General features: G+C 43.3%; 1 protein-coding gene across 3 annotated transcripts in view; it reads left to right on the top strand.

Annotated features, from left to right (window-relative positions):
- The window catches only part of bahcc1b (BAH domain and coiled-coil containing 1b), a 61,929-nt gene that overhangs the window by 296 nt on the left and 46,722 nt on the right, over nucleotides 1-14,911 (top strand). The window contains exons 1-2 of one of the 3 annotated variants that reach the window (XM_023949736.2): nucleotides 5,038-5,428; nucleotides 7,892-8,224. In XM_023949736.2, coding sequence (XP_023805504.1) covers nucleotides 8,053-8,224 — 172 coding nt within the window. In that variant the 5' untranslated portion in view covers nucleotides 5,038-5,428; nucleotides 7,892-8,052. Of the gene's footprint in view, nucleotides 1-5,037; nucleotides 5,429-6,528; nucleotides 6,646-7,891; nucleotides 8,225-14,911 lie in introns of those variants that run through there. The other 2 variants (XM_078937853.1, XM_023949737.2) reach the window with 2 other exon arrangements.

Raw genomic sequence — 14,911 nt, forward strand, 5'->3', positions numbered from 1 at the left:
CTAAAACTTTTTTTGCGTAAACTTTTTGGTTTAATTAGTTTGTCAATTTGCTGAAGCAATCTGTGATGTCTTTCTTTTTCACTTCAAGGCGAGCCGTTACAATACCAGACTATATACGTTTGCATGAAAGTGATTACCTGGATTTGTCCATTTTTCATTCGCTACTAAAACACGCAGCAGCACCCCCCCTCCCCCTCCCATTGCAGAAAACACTTCTATCCCTGTCAGAGGACGAATAGTGCTGAGATGGATACACGATTTTATCAGTTTAGGCAAAACTGCAACAGTTAGAAAAGTTTTATGCCCCCCCAATCCCCTTGCTCTGTTGATATGAAGCACATGCTTCACGCGCGCATGGCTGCAGCATAAGAACGTGTGACTTCCCGGAGCTGCTGAACAGAGAATGGATTTGCTGTTTTTGTTGGGTTTGTATTAAATACAAATTCAGAGTGCGCTCCAGAGGCCAGTTTGCTTTCTTCCTCGCGGGCGCACACAGCCAAACACGCGCGTTGCTGAATCAGAGATTTCAAACTGTAAGTTTAGAAAAGTGGAAGTAAAATACAAAGCAGTTATCTGATCTTGGGGTTTGATAAAAAGACAGGAAACTCTAATTTTTTTTCCTCAATCTTTTGAAACAACAAATGTTTGTTTGGAAAGAGGCAGCTCAGGGGAAAGACCTGAAAACTTTTCTTAAATGTTTTGTACATTTAGGTACCAGCGAGATAAAAAAGAAAAAAAATGAAAACAAAAGAGGGGAAAAAAAGGATTTTATTTATTTTAGATATTTAATATAAGCATTTTTTTCATGTCTGTAACTAAAACAATACTAATAATAGAAATAAATAAATCAAATTTGAGCGTTTTTAAACTAAGAGAACCAACTAATCTATGCGTTTTTAATTAATTTATAATATATCATGATGAAATCTCTAAATTGTTGGATTTGCTTTAAGTTCAGACTCAAATGTCATGTATTCTTTAAAGTCATTGTTTGATCAAACTTACAAAATTGGACTAAGATCTTTGCATCTCGTGCTGCTGTTCTTAAGCATAATCTGTATTATTAAGAGAACGTTTCCAACACTTTAGTGTTTTCCTCTTTTAAACCTGGAGTGGGTTTTCTTAAAATGCTGAATGATCAATTGCAGGAGGTCAGGTGACCCATGACCTCCACCCCCTTAAGGCTGCCTTGGCCCTCTCAATTCTTTGCACTAGGACTATTTGGGCGCTCACGGATCCGCCAGAACTGGACGATGGTCTGCGAGAAGCATACAAAGAGGCTGCTTTCATTTCCAAGCTCCCCTGAGCGCGCAAGTATATACATGTTGGCAGAGCAGGAAGTGTTGTCGAAACTTTGAAAGACAAATACACAAATTGAGGTGGCACCGGTCTGGCGTGGTGTGAGACACGCCAAACACTCAGAAGATTTAATCCCATTATTTGAGTGGCGAACATTTGATGAGCTCTAATATCCAGATTTCCTCTTGGCATCCAGAACATAGGCTGAACCACGGATGGTTTGCTTGCAAAAAAAGACGACAGGAAGGCACGGTGTGTGACTCCTGAGAAGGTTTTGTTAATTAAAGACCCTTGCCTGTCTGTTTAGGTCGTCCAGAAATAGATGGTTGCGCTGTCCGAAGATCCATACAGACAGACTTCGTGGTGCTTTAAGATAGATATATGGTTGCGCACAGATCCTAATTTGGTGCCAAAACTATTCCTTCCATCGCCATCATCATTCTCATCTTTCTTCGCAGCTCAGCAATCACTGTCCGGATCTAAAAGTGTCTGAAAATCTGCATAATCTGTATCAGCAGTTCCCCTAAACGAGGAAATAGCCATCTAGTCGTCTTGTTAAACTATTAAAGCGTTTGGGCTGTAATCATCCAACAACATACACATGTCCTACAGAACCATGGACAAAAATCATAACACTCCTCTCTGTAATGAGTCATCTTTAACATGTTAGTTAGCATTTTTGGCCTCGAACTAAAGGAGAAAAAAGAAAAGGAAGGGAGTCTGATGCTGTGGCCACGTCGCCGCTTCCGCGTCCAGAGAGGTCAGCTTTTTTTCATAAGCTTGGCAGCGATGCTTTTCTTTCCACATCAACGTGGCTCTGTTGTCTCCTGTCGAATCACCTTTAGATAGCTGGGGCGTGTCAGTGGTCAGCATGCTGGTGGAAATGTAATCATGGAGTCGTGGTCCACTCATAACGGCTCGCCATTGGGACTCGGATTCTGCCTATTTCTGCGTTTTCAAATTTCACAGTTTCACGTTGTAGCTCTGATATTTTGGGAGGGAGTTGGAGAGTCAAACCCAAATGCAAAAAAATATATATACATTTTATAAAAGCATGCCAGTTTACGCACAATTATGTTAGATGTCCCGCATCAAAATGCGTAAAAGATTGGAAATGAACTAAAGTCAAAAAAACGCTTGGAGTTGCGCGTCGGCGCCATTCTTGGAACAGAATTACGAGAAATTCGCACAAGCCTGACCGAGAAGGAAGTCTGAAAAGCGGCTACGATCGACACTCTTGCCGGGCATCACGGAGAAGGAAGCAAAAAGGAGGAGGAAGCGAAGAAGGGACGGTGGAAAGTGTCAGTCAGGAACGCTTCATTGCTTGAGGACAATCCGCGCGCAGGACCGGTCCGTTTCAAGAGCAATCAGTCAACCCGCATTAATTACCCCCCCCCCCCCTCTCCAGGTCTTTCCCTCCCCCCACTATACGGTTCACGCTAGCACACGGAGGGAAAGGAGGCTGCTGTGTTTGTGCGCGCAAGGGGTTGACATCGTGTTATGCTTTCTCTCCCATCCACACACACCCAGCCCCCCACCTTTTGAGGTGAAAAAGAACCAATAAAAATCAAGCAATAAAAGGCTTTTCCTTGTCACTAAATAAATTAAATGCAGATTTCTGTTTTAAGTGGCGGCCCCCTTTTGTGAGGCGCGGGACAGGATTCTTTATTGTGGTCTTGTCATTAGTGCTGCGGACAACACTGTCAGGGGAGAGGACGGGCAACCGAGCCATTTCACGGTAAATACCCCTCTATATTGAGTCTGTCCACATTTCCTGCCACTGTCTTCTAGAAATTGTTATTTTTTAAAAACATTTTTAATTGCGTTAAAGTCTTAAGAACAAGCATCCCTTTGCCTCAATAAAAACCCTAAAACTGATATTTTTTAAGAAGAAAAAGTATTAAAATTGCCAAGAGGGAATATTAATATAAATATTATAATTATTTTCTCCCAAGTATACACCAACTTTAAAACCGTATGTATCATTTAAACCTAAATGTATGCATCTGTTGTTTAGAGTTTCTTAATAATGTGTTTGATGAACAGTGGAAGTTTGCAGACTCTTGCTACTGTGCTACACACAAGCACACGCACGCACGGTGTCTGAACGAGGGGCATGGACACGCAATCTTCTACGGAGGCTAAATGGGAAATGAAGTGATACATCTGCTTGTTTCTGCGTTATTTCATGTAAGATGTATGTATTAGTTACTCTTCAGAATAAGATGTAAATGTTGTACTCCAATAAACCTATCACTCTGCTGTAAGTGTGCTTCCCTTTTTCCTTTTTTTGGTTAGTGTTTTGTATGGATTTCATTGCACATAGCTTGGGTTTTAATGTTTTAAGACATCATATGGGTGCACGCATATATATATATATATATATATATATATATATATATATATATATATATATATATATATATATATATATATATATATATATATATATATATATATATATATATGCACATATATATTTAATTCATTTTTACGGGGCTAGGGTAGTAAAAATAAACGTGGCAACGTGTCTCTTCTTTCATTTTCATATTTTATAGCAAGAAGAATAACTTTTCCCCCCACATGATTCAGTTTAAAAACCAAAAAGAGCCCTTTTCTCGGCTGCGCAGCGTCCGTCTTCCTGTGTTTGTTGCCGCTCTCGCTTCCATTTTCCAAACAGCAAGTTGTTTCTGCGAATCTGGCCTCTACATTTAATTCAACGTGTAATTTCCCTCCTTTTGCCGTATTCCCTTTGATTTAGTCACTCTTGACTCTCCTTTTGCTCTGGGGCCAACGGGGTTCGCCGTGGGGGGCGCCTTAAAACCGCCCCTCCTTATCTCCTTTCATCGTTCAGCGCGGGGCCGCCTTGAAACCGCAGGGGCAGTAATTGCTTTTTTCAGGCAGCCCAGTGCGGACTGGCCAGCAGCCAATCAGAGCCTTGTTTACACTCTGTGACTGACAGCTCCATGGCAAAGTGCCAACCAATCAGGAGCGTCGGTGAGAGCGAATCCGTGAGTTTTAACCCTTTGTTGGCACATATAAACAAACCTGCAGGAGAATATTAGTCCGCGCGTAAAGCTCGTATATATTCGGCGTGTATCCTTCCAATTTTAATTGGCTAAATATGTGAACCCTGCTCAGGACTAACCCCAGGGAAAGTTGCCTTCAAATTAAGCAGATTCAATTTGTGGTGCGTTGAAAAATGTATAGGTTTTCATATAATGTAAAAAGGAACATTTCTCCATATATTTTTCATACATACAAACATTTTTAAAAATGACTACATTTGTTTCAATTAATGGATTCAATAACTTTGAAAATATTCTTATTTTAAAAATTTGTTTTGCAATTATACCAGTATAAGATTGTGTAATTAATTCCATAAACATCTCCTTAGCTGGTTGTTTTAGATGTAAATATATAAAAACGGAGTTATTTTTTTAGAACAGTTAGAAAAACATTTAATTTTTCTAAAATAAAAATGAAAAAAGCGCACAAGACTTAGAAGATGAACATGCAGAGTGCGTCAGGTCCGCGCCTCTCCACTCCGCTCTGGATGCGCCGCTGTGCCGCCTATCTCCCTGCGTTTACTCCCGCACTCAGTGCGCCGAAGGTTGGAAATCAAACGCCCGCCGTTTTGCTCGGCGGCTCCGGCGGCTCCCTCATTGGCTCCCAGTTGCAGCCAATAGCCGCTTCTGTTTACTGTCAAGGAGGCGGCGGTTGTGTGTTGGAGGGCGTGCGTGCATGCGTGCGTGCGTGCGTGCGTGTGTAGGGGAGTGTTCAGGGGCACGCTTTCACATCGTCGTTCGCAAACCAATAGGGCCTGCGCGTCCACCCCTCTCCGCGCACACACCCCTTCATCTTTTACCTTCTCCTCCTCCTCCTCTTCCTCCTCCCGGCGTGTCTGAGTCTCCGGCTGCGTGAACGAACCTCGATTCACTACAAGCCTGAACTTCTACGATGCGTCTCTGCCATACCTCAACTGACTGCACAGCACCGTCTGCAGCAGCGCTGGATGTAATCAATCCCACATGTTTCATCTCTGCGAGTCGGGGATTTTCGCTTTGAATATTTTTGTACTTTTTCTTTCATTAAACCACACACTCCACGCTAAGGATCCAACTTATCAGTAAGTGGAAAATATGTTGTCTTTTCATTGTAATTTTGGCTAATGGCGCTTTTGGTCTTTTTTATTTTAAGGATCACAGTATCGACCCAATTTGTAGTTTTATTTTGATGGATTAAATTCTGGTGTTTTATAAATTAAATGTCAGGCATCTTACCTTTAAGAAAGAGACAACAACATGATTAAAGCTCTTAATATTCAGAGTATTGTGGTAAATCCATGTTTTATTCATTAACTGTAAGGAGGAAGATCTGGATGTTGTATTTTTAAGAGGACCCTCTTCTGTGTTGTCACTTATTTCCAACTCTATTATACTTAATTCATTTCTCTTTTATTTTCTTTATCTTTACGCGTCGCCGCTTTTTTAATTATTGCGTCTGCGCTTGTTTTCTGCTGTAAGAGCGCGTTACAGATAGAAGCGATGCGGAAATGTGCTGCGGTCCTGCCTCGGTGTGAGGGCTCTGCAGACGCCGGGCTGCCTAGCCTCAGCCGGGCTCGCCGCTGCCGCACAGCCGGGCTCACAGTGTCTGGAGTTCGTGCGCATCTCCTGCCACACTTCCTTCACTTCCAAAATTTGATGAAAATAAATATACTTATTTTCTTTCATTTAAATAGTTACATTTTCTTCATATATGATAAAGGGTTTATTTTTCAGCATCAGACTTCAACTGCACGAGATCTGACAAGCGGAATTGTTTGCGCATTTGATGGCTTTTGTGCAAAGTTCGTGTAATGACATTTTGAGCAGCAGTGGGTACTTTTGTGGGGAGATTTTCGTGTTTGACCCTTAGCAGGGCAGTGACGGTGGATGTGTGTGTTCGTGGAGGTGTGTGTGTGTTTTAGAAGTACGTCTGCACGCCTGCATGCTGGCTGCACACACAAACAGTGTTTTCGCTCAGATCTGCTTTTGTTGCGTGGATAAAGCAGCATTTAGATTGTTAATGGTGACTCCAAGGCGAGTGTTTACGGCGTGAAAATGTAAAAAACGCACGGACAAATGTCAGATAAGAGTGGTGTATGATTGATGCCCCCGTGGAGAAGGGCCATTGTTTCTCACAGCCTAGGGGACAAGAGGGAGAGCCCACTTTGCCTTCCCTGTGCGCCTGCAGTAGCCTTCCCTCCCTTGGTTTCTCCCAGCGCTGTCGACTAGATGTGCTCCAAAGAGATAACGCAGCACCAAGTAACAAAAAGGAAATTTAATAATTCAAATGCACTTGCAGGTTTGGGAAAAATGCTCGTATGGGAAGCATTTGTTATGCTTGTTCACGTGCGGACGCACCATAAGAGCGGCCGAAGTTTGGATTTTTTAAAAATAAGAAGAAGAAAAAAGAAAGTTGCAGTGTTTTAGTAGAGTGTGCGTGTTTGAAACACTTGATCGGTAGAATGCACGCAGCTTGGGCTCTTCACGAGCCCCTGGTTCATCCAGAGCATTTGATATTTTCTTTGTTCCCTTATCGCGATGCCTGGGAGGTGCCTTCTGCATCTACTGAGCGTCCACCTAACGCTCCATTGAGAAGCCCCAGAGATGGACCACGGAGGGAGTGTTTGGGTGGAGAGCACGAGATTTTTTAGAAAATATCTCCTGGAGGCAGATTTAAAATGTTTTGTCTCAGATATTCTGCTCTTTTACGCACGAGGAGTTAATTTAAAAGCTGTACAGAGTTTTAAACTACAAAATGTAAACACTCAAATACAGTTGTTTTTTTTAATAAATAAAAAATAAAAAATGACATTTTTCCTCACAACTGCTGCAAAGTATAACAGCAGTACTGTGTTTTAACAAATTAAATCAGTTGTGAGATTATGAAAGCAACAGATATTACGCACATTTTGGCTCACTTTTGAATATTTTGGACAGCGAAAATATTCGGATTATTTAAATTGGCACCAATCAGATCAGTGAAAACTTCTCCTGCCTGTCAGGAATCGCAGCGAGGATGAAGCTGCCTACGCGCTGAGCGTTTTCTCACTGTTTTCAATGCTGGAGCGCCGAGGTCCGCAGCTTGTTTTATGATCCGTCCTTGCTGAGTCCAGAATCGACATCTCTTCAATTGAAGATGACTTTTTAAGGAGCTGTAAAGTACTGTGCCAAAACGACTGCTTGTACCTGCCTGTGTGTCAGATGTCTCCTTTCCTTTCTCTTCTTTTTCCACTGATAAAGAAAGCTCTCTGTATTTGCATTGCTCGGCTAAAGTAGGAATAGTGTGTGTTCGTGTGTGTGTCAAATGTTGGTGCCAGTCATGCTTTGCAGGGAAGACTCGCGTTGTCCTTGTAGCTCTTTCTGATTTAAAAACTTTTCAGTAGTAAGATGTGCATTTTTGTTTTTTCTTTAGACTGAAACAGAGTTCGTGAGCTGAAACAGTCTTGGTTTGAAGCGAAGCACTGACCCACTCACAGGCGTTTCTCCGGCGCGCTCTCCCTGTTTGGCTCCTTGTCAGCGCTCTGACTTGTCTCTCCTCTTTGTAGGACATGACGGGGACTCCGCTCCAACCCCGCAACGCCAAAACTCCGCAAGAAGAGGAGGAGAAAGTTAATAAATAAAAAGGATTATTTGAGTTTTGGGTGCCTGAGACCTTCATTGCCTCTGGATTTTACTCTGGATCTGGGATTTATCGCTTTTCATCGCCATGGAAAGCCGCGAATTCGCCCCGCCGCACCACCTCCTGACGGAGCGGAGCGCTTTGGTTCACAGCGCCGCGTCTCGGATGGCGCCAGGCGGCCACGGCTCCGTGCAGCACCCCGCTCACTTTCAGCCTGGGAAATATTACTCATCTCACCTCTCCATGGGTCCGCACTCAGGTTAGTGGCGAATGTGATACTTTACCGTGGATTTATCACACATGCGGTGTTGGAACATGCATCTTTGGAGTGCAGCGCAGGCATATTCTTGCAAACTTTGTGGGATTTTATTCCCTCTTGGGGGGAAAGCACAGTTTTAGAGAATTCCTCTCTAATATTTTGTTTTTTAAATTTTGGAGTTCATGACATTGCCTGATACTTACCAGTCAAAATGCAAAGAAAACGCCTAACCTTTACAGAACAATGGTGGTGCACAAATCTGAGAAATTCTGAGATGAGAAATTCTGCGAAATGAATCCACACGAGAATTTATGAACGCAGTTTTTAATTCCTTAACAGGGATTATTAGCTGTTTCCAGTGGAATAATCTTGTTACATATTTATTAGGGTTCATCAATTAGTAAAGTAAGATACTAATCGTTGCCATTTGCAATTAAGTTCAATGAAAATATACTTTTAGCTGAACAAAACATGAAATGTACACGCGTGAATGTGCGCGCCAGTCCCTCTCCTTTGTGCTTGGGTGCTGTGGTGCCGATGGGTTCGGGGCACATGCTGGTTTTTGTCTCAGGCTGGGGGTCGGTGGGGAGGTAAGTGAGGCTCTGGCTGATAGAGGTGCGGGTAATACCAGAAAATCCGGTTTCTATATTGAGCGGGGACTTGACGGGGTGAGAATGGGTTGACAGTGCATGCATTAGATTTAACAAGTAGCTTTGGTATCCTGTCTCAATAGGGAGGGGGGGGGGGGGGATGTGCGTGCGCCCGTGCGCTTGTGATTTGAAAAGAATAATAATAAAAAAAAGGTTCAGCTTGGAAAAAATTATTTCACAAAAAAACCAAAACAGGTGGATTCTTTTCCATGCAGGTTTAGAAATGTTTTTTTCTTACAAAAATGCTGATTAAGATGTTTGATTCATTTTCCTTCCAAATTATTCCTGAATCATATTTATATAACTTGCATCGCCAATATAGTTTATATGCATGCTGCAGTGGGGGTTGTATGATCCTATTTTACTTCTATTTTTTGTGTGTATTTCTGCGTCCCTGTCATTTCCTGTCCGGTGATTAACAGTCATCTGTCCTGCGCAGCATCGCAAACATCCCTTCATTTCTCTGCGCACCGACACGCTTTACGCCCCAATTTATAGATGATTCTGTAACGTGTGAGGGGGGGGGGGGTAAGCATAGTAATGCGCACCGATAATGCTATTGTAATATATTCAAGACCGGGCCTCTCGCTGGGTCTCAAGGTGCATGACACTGTATTGAGATTCCAGATATCCAGACTCTCCATGCATGTCCCTTATGGGGTTTTGACTGACATGATGGGCATAGTGGATTGTTGTTTTTGCGTGGGAGGAGGGGGTTTGGGAGTGCACCCGCTCGGCTGTATTTGCTGGAAGGTTAGAAATGGGGAGGGAGGCGGGGGGGGGGGGTCTCTTACCTTTGTCCTTGCCCCCCTTAGAGATTGGGAAAGCTGGTCCTAAGCCTCGGCACAGGGGGTAGGTATGATGTGGAACTGGACGCAGCAAAGCAGGGGGCGGGGGGGGGTCATGACAGGGGTTTGCTGCAGGTCTTTGTGCACACACGGACTTACAAACACACACACTATTTACAGTCTCGGACAGATTAATGAATATTCAAACGAAAAGGGACTAATAAATGCATCTACATTTCCTGAAATCTCTGGCATGCTTGAATTTGGTCGCTCCTGACGGTGAGCCATGACGCATATTTGGGAAAGCCTAGTTTGTTTTTGTCATCTGTGCCGTTTCGTGGCCTCCGGGGCAGTAGTTGTGCGCGCGGGGTCAGTTTGGGCCTGGAGTGGTGCAGGTGTGCGGTGGGTGTGGCTGCCTGTCATTGAACAGGTGTGTCCCTTCCCAGACAGCAGACGGGTTTTGTTTGCGCGCTTGTACGAGTTTGTCTGTGACCTACAAACAGGGGAGAGAAAACAGCCAGTGTGCACGCATGCGTGCCTCACTTTTTGTTCCTTCCCCTTCAGTCCCGTTGCCCCGACCTTCCTCCTGTTCTTGCCCCCTTTTCCTCCCTCCTGTCCCGCTTGCTCAGACTTGTCATGTATCGCGTAAAACATCAGTAGCATCACCTCTCCTGTGCGCACCGCACAAATAGGACGGATTTGCGTGTGGAATTTGGGATTTGAAGGTCCCGAGGATTCAGCAATAAAAAACGGAGAGCAATGATGGATGGAGCAGCGGAAGAAGGACGAGTGGATGGGCTGAATGTTTCCACCTGGTTGGTAATCCGCTCAGATTACCGCCGCCTGACAGCAGCCACTAGCCCCGACTCCCCAGCCTCGCGTCTTCTCTGCCTCTTAAGAGTGTGAGTGAGTGAAAGCAGGAGAGGCTCGGCTGTTGGGAGAAAAAGAGAAATGAGTCAGCAGTGGATGAGTCTCAGTCAGAGAGCCCCCCCCTCCCCATCTCCACCAGGGCACCAGGGGCACATCTCGGGTGAAGCGTGCAAGACGGCCCCCTGCTTGGAGGAGACAGCTGGCGAAGGCTGCGGCCAGCTGAGCTGAGGCTGGAAGGAGACGAGTGTAAACTGTCAATTCAGTGCATCTCAAATAGAAAAAATCCCTCGATTTGATCATACTGTACCACACTAAGCCCAACATTTTTTAAATAAATGTGCAACTGTTTTTTTTCTGTGTTGCATCAAAGCAGATTTACCACTTTTTTTTTCTTTTCTAAATTAAACTTTGCCAAAACACATTTGGCGTTAGCCGCTTGGTAAACCGACACAAACACATTCCTTTTAGCTGAGAAACTGGAGAAATGAATGTGCCTCTTTGAAATTTGCTGTCACATAAGAAGCATTAAGTCATTAAAGAGGACCAGTAAAGTCATTAGAATCATTTCCATTCCTAATTAGCCTCTTGTGTATGCTTTGATGGTTCAAGCAAACCAGGACGCAGTCCTGAATGTCCCCCTGCCATCAATCAGATTGACCTCGGGCTAACTGTGACCAAGATTCCAGCCGCCCGAAAGGTCACGCAGAAACAAAGATAAAAAATATATCCAGCCTGGATCTTTTTCATGTGGGACCTTTGAGCAAAGCTTGTTCTGAGGCACATGTGCCAGCGCGACAGAAAGACTTTTGTCTCATCTCCAGCTCTCATCCAACGCGAGAACAGCTGCTTATTGTCGGTAGCAGTGATTTGAAGGGGTGCGTTTTGGTTGTGACATCTCCGGGGTGTGAAAACACACCACCATCTGATGACTTGGCATGTGAATGGAAAGCGCCAGACTTCCTGTGTCCATGTGTCTTTCTCACTCTTCTTCCCCCTTTTCTTCTTCCTCCTTTTTTTTTTTCCAAATCGCTGCTGCCCCTTCTTTTTCCTCCTTCTGCTTTCCTCTTTCGCTTCCCCTTCGCCGGCCCGCCCTCTTCCTCCACCACATCCTCGCTGCCATGTTCCTCCCTTGCTCTCTTCTCTCTTTACAATCAATCCTCACACCTCTTATATCCATCTTCCATTCCTGTAACTCCCAGCACACCCATCGCCTCTATGCGTTGTTAGCAGGCCAGCCTCCATCAGCACTCCCTCTACTGCTGTCTCAATTTCAGCCTGCTTCCTTTCTGTTTCCATATTGCCTCGTTTGTTTCTCCCTTTTTCTTCCCTCTGCACTCCCCCTGCCCTCTTCTTCTCACAACACGGCTTTTTCGTCAATGGGCTCGTCCCGTTGCTGCTCGGCCCACGGCCAACTCACTAAATCAGAAACGTTCGGGGGATTTGGCAAGAAGGAGTAAGAACTCAGCGAGGCGCCTTTGAAGTTGGAGCAACGAAGAGAATGACATTTTAAACAGCCTGCAAAGCACAAAGCTAAAGCAGCTTCTTGGTCTGTGCAGAAGCAGGGATGCATGTGTGCTCGTGAACGAGTCTGGTTCCATTCTGTTGGTGTGACCGCATGGAAACTCGTGTGTGAAGAAGGTGTGCCCTGTAATTGTCTGCTTCTTTATGGCCTCCCCTCCTCTTCAGCGGGGTCAAGGCGATTCCATGTTTACGCAACAAGACAGAGCGGTGGCATCACTTAGACATGATGTCACAGTCCCGGCAGATTCACACAGCGCCGGCTAAGGCCCCTTCAGCAGACATGTGAGACGGGCCGGTTTTCACCCATCGTGGGGTCACGTTTGCGGATGACTCGCCGTCACTCCGGCTGACTTGCTTTGGCCCCTTTTTCTTGCTTCTCTGTTCGATTCAGTTCAACTCTGTTTGGCTCATTCATATTGTAATGGACTCCATTCAGGCCGGTCTATGTCCAGTTTGTTTTGCTGTCAGGGGGTTAGATGGATAGCAGGGGACGCAGGTTCATCTGGAGGTGAGGTTAAAGTCCTACTCCAGTCATCGTTTGATCATTAAAAGTAGTGGTCTTTTAATTATAATTTAGCCATTTTTTGCCCAAATTCAAAAAAACCTATGGCGTTTTCTAGAACGGGGTTTCTCTGCAGAGTGGCAGAAGTTTATTAGAAATTCACCTGTGAGTTGAGGGTGAAACTGTTCCCATCATCCATCTGTTTACACGCTCCGCTAGCTTACAGCCCCTTACAACTCCAACATGAGGGGTGCAACAAAGATGGTGAGCAATATTGGGGCTTTTTTGACGAGGGAAACGATGATGGACGTCTGCAGGTGGATGAATGCAGGGACTGCACCTGCACGTCACAACAACAAGCTTTTCCCAGCAGCATCTTTTCGTCTGCTCCTGCTAACATTTGAATGGACTTAGAAATGCAATTTTTAAGCAAAGTTTTCTCATATACGTCATCGGCAAAATGCTACAAGAACAAACTCAAATTTCACAGGATTGGTTCTTTAAAGAAGTGAGCGGACTGCCTCCTGAATGCAGGACTCCTCAGTTTTCATGACTCTGCTGCTGGGCTCAGAGCGAACAGATCGGTGCGAAAGACAACTAATGTGCTCTTAAACGGGAAATAGGTCTGTGTGTGTGAAGGGGGCTGGAGAGTAAGAAAAAGAGAGAAGCAGCTGTGTGGAACAGCATGGATCGTTACACAGTGACACACATGAAAGCATTAAGTATATTCAGGAACCTTTGCTGAATATACATGGAGCCGAGTGCTGCTGCTTTGTGTGTGCAGGAGACAGAGAATCCTCTCCCAAACCCGAGCTGAGAGTTGTGAGAAGGAAAACAAGAAAAGAAAGCAGTAGAGGGAGGGGGGGAACAAAGATCCGTCATCAGTCATTCATGGCTAATCAGTCTCGTGGGACATGCACACTACACACACACACACAAACTCAACATGCACAGCGCTAAGGTCCTAATCCCACTGGGACTACTCGTGCCTCTATGTGTGCCTGTCTAAATTTTGGATCCAGACTGATTAGAAGCAAACTCTCTTCTCCTCTGCATCTTTGATTGCTGGTAAAGTGTCTCTTCTCCTTCTTTCTGTTTTCCTCTGTTGTCTCTTTAATACCACCTACTGTCTTTTCTGCTCGTTTTGATGTGTGTTTTTCTAATGTTGAGAAGAAAGTGCGCATGCATAATAAAGGGGCTTGCATGTGATCTTACAGATTCAGTTTTTCCTTTCATTTTTTTTCTAGACTCTTCATTGCACGTGCGCTCACTCCTTTCCTCATGTGTCTGTGTGAAAGCACGTCCTCGCCTCTTCATTAGACCGGTCTGTGTTGCTCTCCACTCCTTTTTCAGCTTCCAGCTAATCAAATGAGATTGGTAAAAATGGAAGCTAATGCTATTTCTGAAGCCAAATGACACAATATTTGTGGAGGGACACAAATAAACTGGAAGAGGACTATTTTAAAGTGAGGGATTCTGAGCCAAAACAAACGAGAAAGCTCAAGATTTTCTCCATGTTAGTTGTTTGTGTTATGTTTACCTGTTTTTTTCCATTATTTTTAAAATAAGCAGCATTTGTCAAAAATAGGTTTAAAAAGACTCAACACATTAGATAAAATCAATATATATATATATATATATATATATATATATATATAAATATAAATATTAAGCTTATATTGCAGAATACTGATAACATCTTTCAGTTTTATAAGTTTTATTTTAGTATTTCCAAGGCTTACAGTTGTTTTTTAATTGTTGTCTCCAAAAATTTGTTTGACTCCATTGGTGGTTGTAGATAAGTGAAATAATGTCAAGCCTAAACACGAAAACCTCACAATTTGATTTGTTTTTTATTAAATACGGTGCTGTCTTTTAATTATCCTGCTTTTATTTAACAGTTTTTGGCTTTTTACCAATCAAAATGACTAGAAAAACCTATTTTAAGTATATGTTTATATGTATATAAATATGCAATTACCACACAGGAAAGACTTGAGGAGATACCATGAAATTACCAAGTATTGGGAGCTTCCTGTTTAAACTCTGTTATTAGTCCTCTGAATTCTATTTCCTTTTTTGGGACAAAATACTAAGAAAAACATCAAAATAAAAAAAAAACATTACATTTTTCTTTCCATAAAAATATATTAGAAAAGGTAAATGATTTGTTTTTAGAAGCTGCAACTATATGAACATATATGTTAAGTTTATGCTTTTTTCTTTCATAAATTATAAAAAAAACACCATACTGTAAAGAATTTAAACAATATATAAGCAAAAGTTCTAGATAAATAGACCTACCTGAGCTCTATTTGCCTAATTATTTTCAATTTTTCCTATATTCTTTTCAAGT

This window comes from Oryzias latipes, chromosome 19 (genome assembly GCF_053564925.1).
Source record: "Oryzias latipes strain Hd-rR chromosome 19, Olatipes_Hd-rR_3.1".
Classification (NCBI taxonomy): Eukaryota; Metazoa; Chordata; class Actinopteri; order Beloniformes; family Adrianichthyidae; genus Oryzias; species Oryzias latipes.